Source organism: Felis catus, chromosome A1 (assembly GCF_018350175.1).
Source record: "Felis catus isolate Fca126 chromosome A1, F.catus_Fca126_mat1.0, whole genome shotgun sequence".
In the NCBI taxonomy this organism is placed as follows: domain Eukaryota; kingdom Metazoa; phylum Chordata; class Mammalia; order Carnivora; family Felidae; genus Felis; species Felis catus.
This window is the reverse complement of record NC_058368.1, coordinates 102,573,580-102,594,477: the sequence shown is the minus strand read 5'-3', so window position 1 is coordinate 102,594,477 and position 20,898 is coordinate 102,573,580. Positions and strand designations below refer to the sequence as shown.

The 20,898-nt window shown below is 44.1% G+C and overlaps 1 protein-coding gene and 1 long non-coding RNA gene across 4 annotated transcripts in view; one reads left to right on the top strand and one right to left on the bottom strand.

Annotated features, from left to right (window-relative positions):
* Positions 1–7,170: 7,170 nt before the first annotated feature.
* Positions 7,171–11,093, bottom strand: LOC102899621. Its single transcript, XR_439494.4, has 3 exons — positions 10,955–11,093; positions 10,300–10,346; positions 7,171–7,414 (listed from the first exon to the last, which is right to left on the bottom strand). It is a non-coding gene; the product is annotated as an uncharacterized LOC102899621 (long non-coding RNA).
* ZNF608 (zinc finger protein 608) overlaps positions 8,751–20,898 on the top strand; it is a 122,801-nt gene continuing 110,653 nt past the window's right edge. The window contains exon 1 of one of the 3 annotated variants that reach the window (XM_045058391.1): positions 8,751–9,024. In XM_045058391.1, the coding sequence (XP_044914326.1) occupies positions 8,983–9,024 (42 nt within the window). In that variant the 5' untranslated portion in view covers positions 8,751–8,982. Of the gene's footprint in view, positions 9,025–12,459; positions 13,497–20,898 lie in introns of those variants that run through there. The other 2 variants (XM_011281854.4, XM_045058366.1) reach the window with 2 other exon arrangements.

Here is a 20,898-nt window from a genome sequence, read left to right as displayed (position 1 = left end):
AAACCTGAGTAAACAAATGGTAGGAAGCGAGTATAACCTGCTGTTTGTTTGTATACACAGCGGTGTCATTTGAGACCCTTTTACAATCTTGGATTAATCTTGGATTAATGACAAAAAATGTTCCAAAGCCAAGGGATAAACTGTCTCCGAATAGCTCCTTCTTTCTCCCAGATGTAGCTTTTATTCCTTTTGATTTTTAATATAGAAATGCCCAGATATATGTGTATATTACATGATGAATAATACTATGATCCCAGTATAGGTACCAGCAGTATCAGTAATAACCAGTCTTATGTCATTTCTTAACCTCACTCTGCCGCTCATTATGGTAATATTTTCTGATGTTTAAAAATTTTCAATTGAGTAATAACAAGAAACTGATTTAAAAAAAAAAATCCTGAGTTCTGGGGCGTCTAAATGGTTCAGGCATACAGCGTCCTGATCTCAAGGTTTGTGAGATTGAGCCCCGGTGTAGGGTTCTGTGCTGACAGTGCGGCTTGGGATTCTTTCCTCTCTTTCTGCCCTCTCCCCACTTGCACTCTCTCCCTCTCTCGCGAAATAAATGAATAAACTTAAAAAAAAAAAGAAAAAAAGCTGAGTCCTTAAGTGCCATGTCTGCTGCTTTGGCATATTATTGATCTCTGGTGGAAAACGATCAAAATGGCTTTTCTTTGACTGAAAAGCAGTTCCATTATTCTTTCGGGAAGAGAAGTCATCAGCCACCTGCTAATGTCTCTGTGCTCAAGAAAATGGGTAGAATAGTTGTCTGGAGCCATGTTCTGGTGGCTGTCTAATACAGTATCTAAGTGGCCAGATTCAGGGTAGCTTTCGACATTAAATCATGGCTCCACCAAGATTTAGCTGTGATACATGAAAAAGTTACTTATCTTTCCTGCATCTCAGTCTCCTTATCTGATGCTAATAATAGTTACCTCATGGGACTGCTATGAAGATTAAATTAATTAATATATATGAACAATTAAGAAGAGTTTCTGGAACATGCTTGAGTCATATATATATTCATTATTCTTTTTTTTTTTTTTTAATTACAAACCTCTTTTCAGTTTCAAAGAGTTGTGCATCTTTAAGATATTTGGGGGTCTTTGGGGATAAGAATGAAAAACTTTTAAACACTTGAAAAGTATAGATAAATGTACGATGTCTTAACTATGAACAAACATACATTGTCTCCTTTGCTCCTAAAAATGGGGTGGGGCGCCTATCTGGGTGGATCAGTTCATTGAGCAGCCGACTCAGGCCGAGGTCATGATCTCATGGTTTGTGAGTTCCATTCTTGCGTAAGGTTCTCTGCTCTCGACACAGAGTCCACTCTGGATCCTATGTCCCTCTCTTTTGCCCCTCCCCCCCTTGCATTCTCTCTCTTTTTCTCTCTCAAAATTAAATAAAACATTTAAAACATTTAAATAAAACATTTAAACAGATGAAAAACATTTCAGCATTAAAGTTAAAGTGTTTTAATTCAGGGGCGCTTGGGTGGGTCAGTCGGTTAAGCACCTGACTCTTGAGTTTGGCTCAGGTCATTATCTCAGGGTTCATGAGTATGAGCCCCACATCTCACTCCACGCTGACAGTGCAGTGCCTGCTTTGGATCCTCTGTCTCCCTCTCTCTCTGCCCTTTCCTGCTCTTTCTCTCTCTCTCTCCCTCTCTCAAAAATAAATAAGCATTTATCAACGTTGTTTTTTTTTTTTATTTTTTTTTTTATTTTTGGGACAGAGAGAGACAGAGCATGAACGGGGGAGGGACAGAGAGAGAGGGAGACACAGAATCGGAAACAGGCTCCAGGCTCCGAGCCATCAGCCCAGAGCCCGACGCGGGGCTCGAACTCACGGACCGCGAGATCGTGACCTGGCTGAAGTCGGACGCTTAACCGACTGCGCCACCCAGGCGCCCCAATAAGCATTTAAAAAAAAGTGTTTGTTTTAATAAAATATTTCAGATTGTACAGATCTGAGGGAAAAGTCTAGTCAGGACCGATAATGTTAACAATATAAAACTTAAAGAATATGGTAGAACAAACGTGTTCATTGAAGTTTTGTGGGATTCCTCTAAAATCCAAGGAAGCACCATAAGAATACAAAGAAACAGAAAATATTAAAATGTAGTTAGAATAAAGGTCCTCATACCTTAACTTCTATTCCTAGCAGTTCCTCAGTATGATCATTGCATTTTAAAGGTGTTGAAAATAATAATAATAAAAGGTGATTCCCTGGATAATTTGAAGAATCTTAAGAAGGAGAAGAAGGAGAAGGAGAAGGAGAAGAAGGAGAAGACGAAGAAGACGAAGAAGACGAAGAAGAAGAAGAAGAAGAAGAAGAAGAAGAAGAAGAAGAAGAAGGAGAAGAAGAAAGAAGAAGGAGGAGGAGGAGGAGGAGGAGGAGGAGGAGGAGAGGAAGAAGAAGAAGAAGAAGAAGAAGAAGAAGAAGAAGAAGAAGAAGAAGAAGAAGAAGAAGAAGAAGAAGAAGGCAGAAGGAAAAAAAAAGAAAGGGGAAAAAAAGCAAGGCAAAGAATCAGTGATTAAAATATTTTTGGAAGGAGAGGGTCCACAGAGCAGGCTGGCGTGCAGAATGGTACTTGGAGCTGTAGAAACCTGAACATACTGGCCCAGGAGTCAGCCAATCAGGAGGCTGAGAAGCACATTTCCATAATGATGATTGGCTGGTGGGCTGGAGGCTCGCTGAGAGGGTGGGTGGAGAGGATACTGCAGGAAATAGCACGATCACTTTCTGGCTTTCTGTCGTGCATTGCCTAGTCTCCACAAGTTTGTAGTGATTCATCCTTTAGAAAAGCTTGTTTTGAAAACAAAAGAGGCACAGTTGTTCACAACAAAAGTAATGCTCCGCAGCCAAAGGAGCGGAATATAATGGTACTCTTTTATTTATTTACTTTTTAAAATGAACTTTGGTCGCCTGATTTTTTTTTTTTCTTCTAACCAAGATATTGAGACTTTTTTTTAGCAGATGCGTAAGGGTTTGATTTAAATTAAAATACGACAGGGGTTACTGTTTCTGATAAGCGTCATTGCTTGATTCATCCGGCAGCTCTCTGAAATCTGCACAAATGGAATGTAGTTTGTAAAGTGCCGAGAAATTCCGAAATTCTAGCGCCAAAAGTACATGAAATACTTTCACAATTAAGGGGATTCTGTTACTGTTTCCAAGAAGAGGCTGTATTGGGAATGGTTTTTTTTCTTGCAGTCATATATGTGTGAGAGCTAGAGATATACTTGCCCACGAATGTTGTGTTACTCCTACACAATTTGACGCGCATGTTAAAAACCCACTGTCAGGAAGGTTCTAGAGATTTTTGTAAATCGCAAGAGGGGGAGTTGAGAAAGCAAAGCAAGGGAGAAAGATGGATTGGAACATAATGGCTGTATGGGCTCCCTTCGGGCCTTTTCCTTCCGGTGGCATCGTCTTTGGTCGGAATTGTTTTAGATTCAAAGAGAGCTGTGACAACGTTTCACCTACGAGTTTTCACGTTGCCTTTAACGATCATTCTTTCCACAGACCATCTTTCTGGAAATGAGGGTAATTCTATAATGCAGATTAAGCAGAAGTATTTTTTCAGTCTCTCCCAGTGACCATTCCTTGGCTAGCTAACAGACCAGCCATTCAGAAGCAATTTTCTTCAGGCTGAAATTATGTGCTGACCGTAGCAGAACACTTCCCATAATAACCCTTCCCCCACCCAACGCTAAATACAATCTGTCTCCTACTCACTGTAATAACGTGCAAATGACTGTAATTTTGCAGACAAGAAACAGCCCAAAGTGAAACGTGTCTAAACAGAGGTCGATTTGAAAAATCAGGGCTATTACCTAAATCTGTAAAATACATATTGTAATAAAACCAGCAACAGCAATCTCCAATAAGTAGTTTTAAAAAACTGTAGCTTGTGTTTTGATCTTCTTTATGTCCCCAGTCTCCACTGGCATAAAAGAAAAATCCTTTTCCAGAAATGGTTTCATTACATGCGATGTAAATTGCCTTACTTTGTTAACTGATCCGCAGACCTTGCTTGGGCACCCGTTCAGATATAGTAGCGGGCAGGACGCTGCAAGGGCCTGCTCCAAGCAGAGGTTCCATTTCAGACACTTAACACTGACCTACATTGCGGTTCTCTCAATGTGAGCCGTATACAAATGTTTTCCTTTAGAAGAATGCACTGTTTTGCGATACTTGCTAGTTTCTCTAGCACTGCCGGGCCTGAAAGGGACGCGATCTGCTGTGTTTTCTTTTTTTCCTGCAAGTTTGAGGATTGGGAGAAGAGATGGGGAAAGACACACACGTAGAGGGGGAAGCATCTTCTTTAGCTCTGTATTTCTTTGCTATTAAACTCCATCATAGTCCTGCATCAGAGCATGGGAATTGTGCTTTATATCGTTTCGATTTGTTGAAACAAAACTGGGGTATGAAAATGTGTGAAGATAGCCATTAATCTCCTTCCCCTCAATGGAGGGTCCCTTTTGTTAGACTCTCAGGAGATTAAATGGAAGGTGAATGGTGCATAGAAATGACCTGAGACGTTAGCCCAGCTGTGTTACACAGTGTGTGTAAATGTCCCTAGTCACAAAACGTGTTATCTGAATATCCCCAAGTCTTCCCGGGAAGGGTGAATACCCATCAGTGTGTTTCCTTTATGGATCCCACCCTACCTCCCCCTGCCTTCTGTCCCCCCCCCCCCCCCCCCCCCCAGCGAAGGGCCTGGAATGTTTCTGTGTACAGGTCCTCTCTTTCCACTGGACACCTGCTTCTTGTCACTTTATTTTGGTCCGGCGATATTTCAGGACATTGCAAACGTGCCAAATGTTTAACCAAGAACCCTGCTCATCTCTTTTTGGTGATAGTTGTCTAGGGAGGGATAGCGTTAAACATGCTCCCCGGAAACTCAAAGTGGACTTAGTCAGCAGGTGTGAAAAGGCAGAGAAACAGTTTTCTCTAGAAGACCTTGTGCAAGTGGGAAGCTAGAATGTTACCAGTAGGTAAAAAGAGCGAAGACCTTCTAGTGTTTGTGTGGGCGTGTAAATCACCAACTCTACATTTTCATTCCCTGGAAACCAGGGCAGGTCACCTGCCCACTACCTTGGGGCCGGTCTGTTCATAAACAACCCCACACAGATAAGAATCTTTCTCCACAATCTTCTTGGGCAGCCACAAAGTTTCTCATTATGTCTAAATTGAGTTCCTTTTCCCATACACCAAGCCCATTTCCAGGTCGGTTTTATTCCTTATAACTTTGCTTTCGGCTTTTCCCACTTGGTCCTGAGCGAGGACGTGTCCATGTTGACAGAGATTTTTTGGAAAAGCTAGGACCAGGTATACACTCCCATCCGAATAAAAGCTGAAGAATGTTTTTCTGATCCCTCATATACCGTAATTCAGAGGAAACAGGAACCGGAGACACATCTACTGTTGTGTTTTTCTGTGTTAACCGCTCGAAGGCCCTGGCCTTCTCAGCATTGAGCTCTTTGGCTGGTAAATAGTGGGGAAAGTCCTAGGCCGGAAGCTTCTGCACCTTGTGATTGGTGCAGAATATCCTGGGGGGCAGGGCTCTTGGTGATGGTGATTGGAGAACACTCTTTAACTGCCCCCTTTACCCACTGTTCTTCAAGCGGCTTCCACCCCTCCATTCCTTCTAGACTCCAATTCCAGCTGGCTCCTCCCCACTACCACATCTCTGGGGAGACAGGCACTAAAATGACAAAGTGCTCGTGTCATGCGATAGTCTGCCAGCGTCACCAAGGATGTGCATGTGGATATTAACATGGAGACTGGCGTGGTCCTGTTATCTTGATAAGAGACAGAGCTAAAACTTTCTTCTCGAAAATCTGAGAGCGTCCCGATTTTTGTGAGGGGAGCAGCCCTGACTTTCTAAAGCTGCTAGTTAATTATCTTCGTTTCACTCATCAATTAGCTGATAGCCCTCTGATGTCTCTTGATTGCCCCCTTTGTCAAACAAAACAAAACAAACACACGCAAAGCCAGCATAACAACTCTGGCTTATTCAAATCTTCGAGAAGAATGGGGAGGGCAGGAGATGGGGGGTGGGGTGCAAATGGAGTGTGGAGATGTTGGGATGGCGGGAAAATGGTTTGAGTTAAATTCGTGAATGAGTTTGGCATAAGCCCCTACCTTTGACCAGTAGGGTTTACTGAACAAAAAAAGTTTAAGATTTAAGGTTAGGTGGTAATGTTAGGGTTAGATCAGATTATTTGAGTATTAGGAAGCCTGAGCTTTGGTTTTAGTTATCCTGAATCCATGCCCCAGACTCAGGGATTTGCTTTTTACCAAGGCGGTGTTAGAGGGCTGCTTCTACCCTTTCCAGCTTCACAAATTCAGGTCTTATTTTCTGTGCTTTTTGAAGTCCAGTTGTTGTAAGAGCTAGCTGTTGATTTTTCTAAGCTGATATAACATGGGGGGGGGGGGGCGGGTAGCCATGGTCTTCCAATGGCTGAAATGGAGTACATACCCCAGGGACATTGGAAGTGCCCAGGAGTGATCTGGACGTTTGAGGAACCACTCTTCCAAAAGAAGAAAAGTTAAAAAAAAAAAAAAAAAATCACCATATGGTGCTATTCCTATCAATTGAACATTAAAAACATTTGTAAATCCGTGTATTCAAAAATAGAAACAAACATCAGAGCTAAAATGGAGGGTGAGTGGATATCAGGTGGCTAATTTGCCCCATTTTATTTGTTAATGTATCGCGTTGATTTGAATACAGATCGCTTTAGGGAGATCTCAGGACTAGTCTAGATTGCATTCCTCTAGTTTATATACCTCAGCAAAGTGCTGTTTATTACTATTTGCAGCGTCAAGTTGAGTTTATCTGTGGGTAGTGAAACAACACATTGCCATTTTTATTTTTTTTAATTTTTTTTCAACGTTTATTTATTTTTGGGACAGAGAGAGACAGAGCATGAACGGGGGAGGGGCAGAGAGAGAGGGAGACACAGAATCAGAAACAGGCTCCAGGCTCCGAGCCATGAGCCCAGAGCCTGACGCGGGGCTCGAACTCACGGACCGTGAGATCCTGACCTGGCTGAAGTCAGACGCTTAACCGACTGCGCCACCCAGGCGCCCCCACACTGCCATTTTTAAAAAGAACTAAATATATTGGAAGCTCAAACATGAGTCAATAGACATTACTTAAAACAGGTGACATAAATATTTTTATTGACCCGCAAAGTCATCACTGAGTGTTTACATCATAAGCTGTCTTTTGCTACCAGTAATCCACTTTCTATGTCCACTTGACTCTGAAGACACATCCTCAAATTGTAATTGTCATGTGGAAATTACAGTAGTGTTGGATCTTTAATGCTTGGGATCATGATGCTTTCAGTGAAATTCAGAGTACATCTTTGACTTTAAGGTTTCCACCTTGTAGCTCCTAAAAGTAATGGCAAATAACAGTGAAAAATTAAAAAATAAAAGTGCTTTAAAGGCTTAATATATATATGTACATTAATTTAAGTATATTAGCTGTTACAGTACAATACTGCGCTTGTTATTTTATATAACCTCTCTTATCCTGTGACCTCAGAGTCCCATTAACTTGGTTGTTGGCATTCGTCCTATAATAGATTGTAAAATATTTCTCTATTCTTGGTGGATTGAGCTGGCTAGCGGTCAGAGGACTTTGACACATCTCCCCCCCCCCCCCCCAACTCCTTTCCCCAAGATAGGGTTAAAGATCTGGGGGAAGGGGAACTCTGACAATCTTTCCGTTTAAAAATGCATACTGGGACTGTTTAACGGGTTAATCTTTCTAGTATATTTATCTCCCACAAATCGATTTGGTAAAAAACGAGGCTGGCCCGAGGTGTTAATACGGTTGGCTGGGACCTTATTTTATTTTTTAATTTTTTTGGAGCCGCCTAGAACCAGGTGGAAAAGATTTGTTACAAATTCCAGGGAAGAAGTGTTCACGTAGTGGCGGTTAAATGGTTGCCAGCGTTCACACTTAAGTGCTTGTACAACAGAAGACTGGAAACAAAAGGGTTACTTGTTTCCCCACCGCCGCCTTTACCCCCAGATCGATTTTTCTTATTTAATCAGCGAGTAAAAAGAGAGACACGGGGAAGAAGAAAAAAAAAAAATTGGAAGAAGGGCAAAGTGGTGGGGGAGGGTTGAAAGCCAGAAGCTGCAATACAGAAAATCATTCTTGGGAGTTCGCGCTGCTGAGTCCTTGCAACAAGGAAGGGAAGCCAGCAAAACGCTCGCAGTCATTTCCACACAGCCAGCCTCCCTCTTCTCCTCGCTACGCGCTAGTGGCTCATTTGGCTTCCCTCTGCCACCGAGCGATCACATACATTATTTCCCCCAAGATAACACAATCAAACTTGTATTTACCGACATCCTTTCCTCGCAGCCTGTTTGAGATTTGTTTTAATAAATAAGTGTTTTATGTGAATGATGTAGTAATTGAAACGGGCGCACCATTTTTTTTTTTCTTCTTACTGCAGGAGGTTCCCCATCCCCAATCTGGTTGGAAAATAAAACGCTTTGTCTCCACAACCACCCCCCACCGCACCCCCACCCGCTCTCAGTGTGTGTTTTATACGTGTGTATATCTCAACCCCCTACAGTAGCCAAGAGAAAGCAGCTAGCCAATGAGAGAGCCCAGTTTCATAAAAGCTGCTCTCTGATTGGCCCGATGCGAAAGGGCAATGGGAACAAAGAAAAGTCCCTTTCAGGTATAGAGGCTGAGAGCTCCTTTTGCTCCACTCCCCCTGTGTGTGTGTTGTGTTTCAGTCCTGATTTCAGTGTTGCAGAACAAGCTTGTTGTGTGTGTGCACCAGGGGGATTTTTGTTTTCTTTTTTTTTTATGTTAATTTTTGCTTTTACAAAAAATACACAGGACGGTCTGTGACATTTGATGGTCCATCTTCTTTAATAATAAATTTGTTGAAGAGATTATAATTTCCAAAATAAAGCGGCTGCAACCAAACACATTCAATGCAGTTAGAAGGAAAAGGTCAACTCGATCCAATACAGACCGTAAGTACGGTTGCGTGGGGAATGTGCGAGTTTTATGCATTGAAATGAGGAACTAGTTACAGGGTTTGGCTTTTGCATTGAGAACAACAACCCAAGAAGGGTGAATTTTAGTCAGTGGAGGGTGAAGCATTTGTAACTTCTTCACACAAATTAAGCTTGACTGGGCACTCGGGGTAACTTAGAGTAAATTACCTTTTGGGCTGTAACCCAAGGAGAATAAAAGTGACACAGTTACATATCCTGATCTGCAGTGTCCATTCCCTAGCTCACCTCGCCCCCTCCCTCTCCTGTCCTAGCTGGGCAAGACCCTCTTCCAAACCGAGCCAGGAAAATGGGGGCAAGGGCAGAACAAGCCGATTTCTCTCTCTTGCCACATCCTAGTTCCCAATAATTTAATATTAAACAAGGGAATAGTCACCCATTACATGTAATGGTTATAATTACCATTTTCCACCTCCTTAAAAAAGCAAGCAGCAAAAACACCATTAAGGGGGAAAAAAAGCGCCCCACCCAACCCAAACAAACCCACAAATAGAGTAACAATGGTGTGTTTATTACATGACCTGGCTCGCGAGCTAGCAAAATATTTTTCTTTGTTTAAGACGTGAGGGGGTCCCTAAAACCCAAGTAGCTTGGAGGTGCCCTCCCTCCTCTGCTAGGCGTCCCCATCCCTGGCCCCTCGGGAAAGCCGACAAATTGGAGATAAGTTGAGGAGAGGTTTATAAGGTGTTTCTTTAAAACATCTGCTTTGCTCTTGTGCTCATTACATTTCACTCCTTCGAACTTCCGAGAGCCTAGATCTGCGAGAAATGTTTCACATTCATAACTTGTAGCTGCGCCCACTGCAGGGGGGTGGGGGCGCGGGGAGGCGGCGGCGGGGGGTGGGGAGTGTGTGCAGGGGGAGGGGAGAGACCTTCAGCTTTTTTTTAAAGACCAGATCAGTATTTTCTTGATACGCTTGTCACCATTTTTGTTCTCACGACAACCAATTGAGCCCTTGATCCTCACGTGATGTGAAAGGCTTGCACTGTAACAAAATCGCTCCTTTTAGATGGTTGGTTGTTGCTAACTCGCCCATCCCCCTCTCCCAGCCCCGACATTTCCAGCAAAGCGACTCTCCACTTCCAATCCATCAACAATTCATTACTGCTTTTAGCTTCCAAACGCCAGCTAATTAAAAATACTAAGCCAAGCTCCGGGGCCATCTGACTAAACACAGGAGGGGGGTGGGTGAGAGAGGAGGAGGAGAGAAAAATAAATAAAAGGGAGACGCACCGTTTGCTGCGACTATCAATGGGAAAAACTGTCCGGAAAAAGGTCGCCTAAAAAAAAATTTTTTTTTTTTGACTCTAATTATCGAATTACCACATGAGTGATTGGCTTGAGCGACGGCGGATCCCCCCCCCCCCCCCCGGGACTATACTAGGAACTGGGTTCCTTTTTCTTAAAACAACATAAAACAGGAAAACATCACATCCTTTGGGTTTCGAAGACTGAACCAATTTTAAACGCCGTTATTTTCCTCACCCCACCGCCCCCCGCCCCGAGCGAATGCTGTTCTAACTGGTTTATCAGCTCATTGAATCCTCTGCTCCCCTCCCCCTCCACACCTTTCTTTTTCTCCTTCGGCTGGGGTTCTCATCCTACCCTTTCTTCCTCCTCCTGCCCCTCCCCCCCTCCTCCCTCTTGGCCCCCTCCTCCCCTCCCCCTCTTCTTCCCCCTCCTTTCCTCTTAAGTTAGTTCAAGAAATCAAATCTGTCAGGACGGGCGGAAAAATGCCACTTCCCGACTAACAGGCGGAATCCAGCCCAGATTTTCAGTCGTTTCTTCTTATTCTTTCTTCCCTTTCACTAATTTATCCCGATGTTAGCACATTCTGTCTTGTTACTAGCGGACGCCTGTAGGTTTGCTACATGGGATCATTACTTACTGATCACGGTGACTCTGAAGTCTGGAACTGAAGGCGGAATGAGAAGTTGGGAAAACTTTTTTCTCTAAGCTCTCTCTTTTTTTTATATATATCTATAAAAAACTATTATTCTCGATGCTTGTTAAGAGGAAAAAAAACCTTTGGTGCTTCTGTTGTGAATGTGAAACATTATCTTCCAGCTGTACAGTGACACATTTTTTTAAGGAGAAAAGGACTCCTGATCCGTTTGCCAAAAGGGGGGTGGGGAGGTGGAATAATGTTATCGAGTGATTATTCTGGCTGAGATGTGTTATTTGGTTTCTTCCTTCTTGATCATTTGGTGTTTAAGTAAAATGAGGCACAGGCTTGTTTGCCGAGTGGAGTGGGAAAGGCATTTTGATTTGCTGGCCTAATTAAAAAATGATAAAGGATTAAAGGTAAGCAATGTCTGTGTGTGTGTGTGTATGTATATTTATTTATTTTTCTCGACAATCAACTGTTAAAAGGGGCTGATCCCTTTAAAAACCGTTTTAACTGATCTTTGTCAAACACACACTCATTTGCGGTCATTGAGGCCACCTTGGCGCAGACTACTTAAAGTGCATGTCTTAATCAGTTTCCCTGTACAGTCAGTGGCACCATATTTAACAGATTGAGCAAGTCTGTGACCTAGGAATACGGTAGAATTGTTTACATGTAATTTTTTTTTCCCTCAAAAGGCAGGTATTCAGCCTTTTTTTTTTAACACTGTCTTTTTATAGAGAAATGCTCTTAAAGACGTGTGTGTGTATTTCAAAAATAAAATTGTATAAACTGTTGGGGAAGAGACGGTATGTGTTTGCTGGGGGGGGGGGGGGGAGGTAGTTATTGGTTGTTTTTCCTGTTCCTTACTGGGAACAAAAAACTGATTGCCCAGACAATTTGTAAAAAGAAGTCATAAAATTAGAAATAAGGAAAATTTAGAAACATAATTCTGAAACTAGCCTCAAGAGGACTTCCAGGGTCTGGTCTTTGAAATTGCAAGATCTAGGACGCGTTTAGGGATGTTTAAAGCTGTGTTCCTCCCTCTCGTCTGAGTGTTTAGGCTGTGTTGCTGGGGTTGAGATATCACATGTATGAAAAAAAAAAATCCTAAACTCTTTTTTTTTTTTTTTTAAACCTTTCTGGACTTGACTCAGATCTTTAAGATATTTTAATGCCTTAAAAAGAGTGATTATCCTTGTGCTGTTGATAAAGGGATTTTTTTTTTTTAAAGCTACTGTAAGATGCTTACTATCACGGGTAAGTTTTTTGGGCTTGGTTATTTTCTTTTAAACCTGGTACTGGACTGTGGAGACAAATATAGGAGCCACCTTCCTCTCCAATTTTCCCTGTACCCCTTACTGACTCCCCAGTATTAATCGTTTTTTATTCTGGTAACACCCAGACAAGAAATATCCGACTTTTCCCCCCTTCACAGGAAAAGGTGGACCGGGACTAAAGGGTGTAAAATCCCTGGACACATTCCTGGGGCAGGAAAAAGAAGAGGAAGATTAGAAGATTTTTTTTTTTTTTTTTTTTTTTTTTTTAAGAGAAAGCCCAGCGGAGCTAAACGGATGTCCCCTCATCTCCAAAGGAAAGTTCATCGGATTTTTATACTAGAGAGCTCATCTTCAGGATGTCAGTGAACATTTCTACTGCAGGAAAAGGTGTGGATCCAAATACGGTTGATACTTATGACAGTGGTGATGATTGGGAAATCGGGGTTGGAAATTTAATAATCGATTTGGACGCTGATTTGGAGAAGGACAGACAGAAATTTGAGATGAATAATTCCACCAACACGCCTAGCAGCAGCAACTCGAAGGATTGCGGAGGTCTGGCCTCCAGCGGGGCCGGTGCTACCGCAGCCTTAGCTGATGGCCTAAAATTTGCTTCTGTTCAGCCTTCTGCTCCCCAGGGGAATTCACACAAAGAGACCAGCAAATCAAAAGTGAAAAGGAGTAAAACTTCTAAGGATGCTAATAAATCTCTGCCTTCTGCTGCCTTGTATGGGATTCCCGAGATCAGCAGCACTGGCAAGAGGCAGGAAGTCCAAGGGCGCCCTGGAGAGGCAACTGGCATGAATTCAGCGCTGGGTCAAAGTGTGAGCAGCGGCGGCGTCAGCAACCCAAACGGCAATAGTACCGGCACCGGCACCTCCGCGGCCACCGCGGGGGCGGCCTCCTGTGGGAAAAGCAAAGAGGAGAAGGCAGGTAAAAGCCAGAGCAGCCGAGGTGCCAAGCGGGATAAGGATGCGGGGAAATCCAGGAAGGACAAGCACGACCTGCTTCAGGGCCACCAGAATGGCAGTGGCGGCCAGGCCCCTTCCGGGGGGCACCTCTATGGCTTTGGGGCCAAGAGCAATGGAGGTGGCGCGAGCCCCTTCCACTGCGGGGGCGCTGGGAGTGGCAGCGGCGCGGCTGCAGGGGAAGTTAGCAAAAGTGCCCCGGATTCAGGGCTCATGGGAAACTCTATGTTGTTAAAGAAGGAAGAGGAGGAGGAGGAGAGCCACAGGCGAATCAAGAAACTGAAAACCGAGAAGGTAGGATAAAGTCGCCTTCCTCGACTTCCCACTTTCCTCTTTGTGTGCATTTGTGTGGGTGTGGGTGTGTGTGTGTGTGTTTGGGGGGGGGGGTGGGTGTCCTCTGTGTGCCTTAACACTTCCTATTCGTGCTTCCTGGTTCTTTGTGAGATTTCTGTCCTCTGCATCCTTTCCACGAAAATTTGGAATGGGGGAGCTTCCTTGGGTGCACGGTTTTAGCTCTTGCTTCTGCTGCTGCTTGTGGTGCTAAGTGTTCGGGTCCCCGGGTGGGAGGGCCTGGGTGTTCCTAAAGTGCCTTTTACCCTGCAGAAGGGCTTCTGGCCAGTCAGCCAGTTGTGGTGTGCTTTTCATAGAAAACCTGCTCATGTACCCACTTGACTCCTGTCCTGGTTTCTCGCCCAAGGAGAGCTGTCTTACGTGTGAATATACGCGCCCTAGTATTTCTGCTAGTGTGTCCTTAGGGGCAGGGTTCACGGTCCCTCCCTGGGGAGGTAGGTCGAGGATTCTCAGTTACACTCCTCCCTCAACCTGTTTATTTTTATTTTTATTTTTTTCCGTTACTTTCTCCAACATAGTTCTGTCAAAGGGCATCAGCCTTGCATGGGTTCCTCTCATTGGTCCTGGGTTAAAAACCCCAGCTCGGTGCCCCTGTGTTGTCGGTTGCTTCGCCGTGTAGAATGACTGGAATGTTTTTGGTGGCTTTTAGGACTGTACCCTGGTGCCCTGGCCCAGTTCTTAGCTGGAGATATGAGTGTTCTCCTTTGGATTTCTGGCTTGCCTAGGGAGTAGTGGGAAGGCTGGCGAAGACAAGTGAAAAAAAAAAGGCTTGGCGGATTGGTGCTCCTGAAATGTGAAAACGGCCAGAGGAGACGAGAATTTGGGGTCGCATTTGAGCAAAAGCCTGGTTAGACACTGCCTTTGGAAAACTTGCCCCCAGGGCTGTGCCATTCGGTGCTGGGGGCCTGTGACTTACTGGTCTGGTGACGGTGGTGCGTTGGACTGAAAGTGCTCTGTCCACCCTGCAGGTTGGGAGAGAGCTGGGGGTGTGAGTAATGTTTCTGTAAAATCGGTCTTTAATCCTGCCGGTAGTGCTTTGCAGAAGCAAAGATGCATATCCTGTGATTTATGGCGTGGCTGTTTGGAAATGTGCTTCTCAAATACTTTGGTGTATTTGCTATGTCTAACTTGATCCGAACTGTAAGATGTCTTTGGGTGATTATTTCCGTGTACACTTATTCGCTGCTCTGTCCTCAAACCTTTCGATTTTTGTTTTTGTGTGTTGAAGACTTTAATGATGGGAGTACAGGAAGAAAGTTCTGATTTTATGATTTGAGCAGTTGTTGAAGGTCCATCAAAGTGTAGATAATGCCAGCATCCCAAAAAGCCTGCGAACGCTTCTTTGATTCCTGTGCCTTTGGGCAGACAGCATTTTCCAGTGATGACTTGAAATGCATTTTTAAAAATCCCAGCTTTCGATACTTCCATTTCACTGCGTAGTTGCACGTAATTTCTGCTAAAAGGCGTTCTGAAATCTTATTACTTAGTACAGTAGGGCATTTACTTTTGTTGCCAATAGTCTTCCAATTGCAGTTATAATCTGCTCTAACTATCTAGATGAATTGCCCTAATCCAGTGCTCACAATGGCTGTGGTTAAGGAGTCAGAACCATTTGATTGGATTCACTGCTGCCTGGAATGTGGGAGGTACTGCCCTTTTGCATTCCCCTTAGCCTTTTAATCTTCCAGCCAAATGTTCACATTCAACAATTTTGTTTAGCTGGCAGTCGGAACATTTCTGTATCTCAAAGGCTGCTGTCATGGCAACTGAGATTAGAGCACGGTGTCGGTTCTCCAGTTTTTGTGTTCTTTTCACTTTCCAGTCACAGAGGAAACTGGATGAAGAATGGAAGAACTAAATTATTCATATACGTGCAACTCATCTGGAGTCGGGAGCAGTATAAATGCGATAATGTGAATTACATAAATGAAGAGCAAACAAGTTGTGATGGGGCTGGGGGTGGAGGAGGGGAGAGAGCACAGCGCCTTTAGATTCACTCCACCGCCCGCCGCCGACTGGAGCCCCCGGTGTTGGCACAGGGACCCCTCAGGGATGGCTCCCAGGGGCTCGAATCCTGCAGTCTTGGCCATTCTCTGTCCAGCAGGGAGGTGTCGGCTCAGGGACCCGGGTCCTTAGGATCCCCCCCCCCCGCCCCCCACTCTTAAGAATGCTTGCCTCCTCAGCACCCAGAGATGGCACTCTCTCGGACAGATGTCACCCAGGGAAGTCGCTCTGATTCCACCAACTCGTGGATGGGAAAATGAGACCTCAGTTTAGGGACGACTTCCTAATAGATAGGAGGATCCTCCGCTTAGGAGGTAAAAGATTTAGTAGGACATGCTTTACCTGACCAAGTATTTCAGCACCGAGGCATCTTTGAGAAAGGTTTCTTTTGACATTTTGTAGAATGTTTTCATCTCAGCCTGGCTTGATTTTCGGGGTTCGTGAGGAGTAAGCGCCTCAAGAGTGAAAATGATTAATTTCCAGCCATCAGATGTGGCTCACGAGGGGCCAAGTGTGGAACACCAAAGGAGGGGTGTATGTGTGCGCGTTTCTCTTCTGTGTGTGTGTGGGGGGGGGGGGTTGTTTTTCCTGGTTGAAAGGTTTCACAGGAGATTCATAAGACTTGCTGTCACCGGTTAATTTTCACAGCATGCTTAAATGTCTATTTTTGGGCTGTTTATTCTGTTTCTACACTACACAAAGTCATGTAAAACATGATAAATTGGACCTTATGAAACCTAATTAAATCAATGAGGGTTCTGCTCCTTTATGTGGAAACCACAAGTATGTTGTAAAAGTCGCCACTCCCTTAATACGTGAGCAAAATCAAAACATGCCATAATTCTAAGATGTTTGAGCTATATTTCTGTAGCCCATTTTGTGGTTAAGCCACCAGTGACATGTCTGAATAAGTAGATTTGACGGGTTGGCTTTGGGTTGTTAAAACCTGCTTCTCCACCTCACCCCCCCCACCCCCCCTTCTTTGGAAGCATAATAGCCTGTATTAAGGCTCTTCTGCATGTATCCTCCTTAGCCGTCTCACAGTTTTGACTTATCAGACACAGGCATTCGGCCGGGGCTACACAGGGTACATGGTTTTGTTTGATCGCCGGAAAATTCAAAACTACACAGAAGAATTCTTAAAAATACCCAATACCTCAATAGACATGAAAGGCACAGGAGATCTTACAGTTGTGTCTCAGGGTTCTGGCGACTCAGTACATATTCAGAAAAGAGAATTACTTCTCTGATATCCTATTGCTTTCACGAAGATGGTCCGTAACAGCCTAAAAGGTGGTGTCGACAAATGGACCTGTCTGTGAGGGATATCATTCATTTTATTTTATTCTCTTGTAGAAGCCTTTTCCACTTCACTAGGGAATTCGGGCACATTTTCTAAGTGAGCGTGAGCAGTTGCAGAACGCATTTTGATGAATGAGTTTTGGGGACAATATGCGTCCCCCCCCTCTGCCCCCAAAGCTAGTGCCCCCTACAAATTCTGCTTGGAGAGTGCAGTTTATCTACTGTGAAATAAAAGGGCAGAGAGGTCACTCGCCGTAATTAAAGAACAAAGTCTATTGTTGTCGGACAGCAAACTGTTTGGAAAGCCACAGAAGGGATTTAGCGGTTAAAAACGTTGGTAACTAAGGGTGGCTCCCAGTGTGGATCCCGCCCCTTACTTTTCTATAAGCTGCCTCTGAGGGTGACCGGGCTTTTTGAGGTGGGTGCAGAGGCCATCCTTTCCCCAAGCAAATACTCTGGGAGAACCCAAGGAACTTGGGGGCGTTTGTGTGGCCGAGGCAGATCACCGAGTCCTGAGCGTACGTGGTATTGGAAATGTACCGGGTGTGCCGGAGAGATGAAAAAAAAACTACGCACGACGGATCAAGACTGTGCTAAAGGAGATAAATAATGTTCAGCAACTTTTAATAACTTGGCAAATGGTCTGAACAAAAAAAGGGGGGGGGAGAGGGGTGGGGAGTCATTGTCCAAATGTCACCAGGTTAAGAATGCTCTTCAGGTGAAATTGCTTGGCTCCGAGATGGTTTTAATTAGAGTGTTATAAAGACTTATTTTTTCCTAAGCAGCATTTTATAGTTCGTAAATGAAATGTATGCCGAAAGTGCTAAGCAGAAATCTCCCTAACCACAGAGGTGTTCAATAACCAGATTCAAACAACACGGAAAGGACCATCTGTTCTTCGTTTTCAGCCTGAAAAACAAGGATTGAATGGCCGAGATTTGCTCCAATTTTGACTGTGTCTGTGTGTGAGTGCGTGTTTTTTTAATTTAAAAAAGTTCACCTGGTACTTCATAGAAACTTGCAATTGCAGTAATACGAGGAACGCTGTGAAAACACATGTTCCTACATTTATTTTAACCAGTTCCACTTTTATTTAAAAGATTTCCAGAAGCCCAGCCATTGAACACTTTATAATGGCTATTCAGTTCCTGCAGGCAGTCACAATGAGGGGTCAGCTCTTCAAAGATCTCGCTCTTTAGTCAGTACCTGAATTATTCTGTCAATTTTCCCCCTGGAGGCCAGAGGGGTAAAGGCTCTTTCCAGGCTAACTCTGGTCAGCGTTTATCGGTTAATCTAATTGTGTGTGATAGCACTTTCCACCGGTGTTTACTGGACTAGACCTCGCTCTCCTTTAGAGCTGTATCTAGGATTGTTGATAATGGGGAAAATATTCTTTCCACGATGATAACTTTTGAGTCCTTGACTTTTAGACACTAAGCTTGGTTCTGGGTTTAGTAAGAGCCCTGGGTGAAACATTATCCGGCCTTTGTTTGAGGTCTTTTATAGAAGCTAATGACTGGGCTTGTGCCTCCCTGAGATAAATGACATTATCTCTGAGTGGGCTGACAGGAAACAGACATGTTAATGGTGAGGCTGCAGGGAAGATCTGCTCGGGTTCTGACAAAAGAGTCAAGAAGGGACCCCTGGTTGTGGTCATTAACACATAATGCATTCTTGCTCCTCCTAAGAGGCCCTTGATAATTGGAAAGCTATTTTAGCCACAAGCACTTAAATCATAAATCTACTGCTAGTTCCTTTGCATTTTTAAAAGTAGGAAAGTAGCCGTGTGTGTGTGTGTGTGTGTGTGTGTGTGTGTGTGTGCGTGTGTGCGCGCGCGCGTGTGTTAACAAGTGTGTGATCCGGTTTATTTTTATTTTTTTAAAGTTGGGTGGTAAGGACATCTGGTAGAGCCCTATGAACTGGCTACACCAGGTGGGATCTCTCTTTGTCTTTCATCGTGCCTCAGTCATCCCGTTTGCCTCGTGGGAGAGGGATAAAAATCTATTTTTTGGAAGTTGGGGGACAAGATTTTGCTCAGCGATTTGAATGTGATGAAACCTGCCTTTTGAAGTGTGTGTTTAAAAAGTCATGGGTATAATTGAGTTTCATTGCAGTTTCAACTCCACTTCTTGAGCGGAGATAATTGCCATGTTGCACACACGCTAGAGGTGTAGAAGAGGTGGAAGGATCATGTTATTCTATTCTTTAATATTAAGCCCTGAAAGTTTTTCATAGTAATTACCGCGGCACAACATAGTTTTGATTGCCAGCACTCTGAACTTGCCAGTGATCTGAACATCAAGGGTTTTGCTTGAATACATAAACAGTTTATTCGTAAGTTACTTGTGTAGCGCTCTTGTAGAACATGGAAGCCAGAACTAAGGAGATATTGGGCAATCCCTAGCAATATCACAGTGGCTATAAGCCTTTTTCATTAGGATTGTTGGCCAATAAAGAGTATTCTCAATCTGTGCATTTCAGGTTATAGACGGGGAAAGAGAACAGGTGAAATCTTTCCCTCGGGAATGACTTAGGTCATCATTTAGAGGCCAATATACGGATCAGCTTGGTGCCCTGTAACTCGCATTTCTTAGGTGTATGTATAATTATTGAACAGCAGAATTCAGCTGAGTAAATTGAAAGATCAAATTGGCTTTATTCGGGGATTCCTGAATTGGGCAGTATTTCATCTAGCAAAAAGAAAGGAGCTCCAAAGAGCTGTAGGAAAGGTAAGGTTTTGAAAGGCGGACAGGGGGCGGGAGAAGGAAGTTTATTAGCAGAGTGCCTTCCTAAGGGGGATGGAAGGGGTCTCTTGGTTTTCTCACTAGCGCTAACCAGGTAATCCCATAAATGATGGGTTAAAGGCTACATTCCTGGGAGAAGCTGAATCTACAGTTAGATTACTGGTAAGTCTTGGTTTGCTGATGGGGGGCTTAGCACAAGTGACTCCATTTTGGACCTGTTGTTTCTTTTGCAGCACTTTCCCCCTTTGATTAGACTTAGCTGAACTGTGAGAGACATGATCAAACTTTAAGGCGTTAGCACCACTGCGGGAGAACCCTCTGACGTCACCCAGTTCTTGTTGATCCTTTGGGTGGTTTTCTCGGGTCATGGCTTCGGGCTCACCAGTTTTTGCTTGGTTATTTTCTTCAGTCCTTTTCTGGCATTCCAGTCTTAGGGAGCTCATCTGCTTGGTGGTTAGCGGTTGCGAACATGCCTTTAAAGCTTCTGAGAGAATACAGCTTGCCAGGGAGATTACTGCGATTATTGTAAGCAGGATAGTTCCCAGTGCCTGGAGTGCACTTTGAAGCCATGGTGCCCACCACCCAAACCAATCAAAATCCAGTAGGTCAAAGAAAGACTCCACTGAAGAAAGACTCCCTTTTGAAGGCAAGTGGCCTGCTCACTGATCTTAGGTAACTGAGTTTGAACTCTGCTGCGAGAAATGTTCATTCAGGTACGACAGACAGTATGGGCTGTAGCATGGGCACCTCCTTGTTTAACTCAAGGATAAGCATGGGCTGCCCCGTTCTCAAGAATAACCTTGGCCGGAGGGTCTAAGATGTTTGGGGGACGGCTTTTGCATTAGCAGCGGATTCTGTAATATTTTCAGGAGTTAAGGACGGGTTCCTAATCATAGCCTCATATTTATTCCTAATCAGGGAAACTGAGACCTGCCAAAGGGAGCTAGCTGATTTTGAATCATGAGAGCCCCTTGGTGCAGCCGCGGCAGCCAGTAAAGTGTAAAGGTTTGTAGACCACACAGGTGTTTTTATTCTGGTTACTCTTTTTTTTTTTAATTTTTTTTTTTTAATGTTTATTTATTTTTGAGACAGAGAGAGACAGAGCATGAATGGGGGAGGGGCAGAGAGAGAGGGAAACACAGAATCGGAAGCAGGCTCCCTCCAGGCTCTGAGCCATCAGCCCAGAGCCCGACGCGGGGCTCGAACTCCCGGACCGTGAGATCGTGACCTGGCTGAAGTCGGACGCTTAACCGACTGCGCCACCCAGGCGCCCCTATTCTGGTTACTCTTGACTT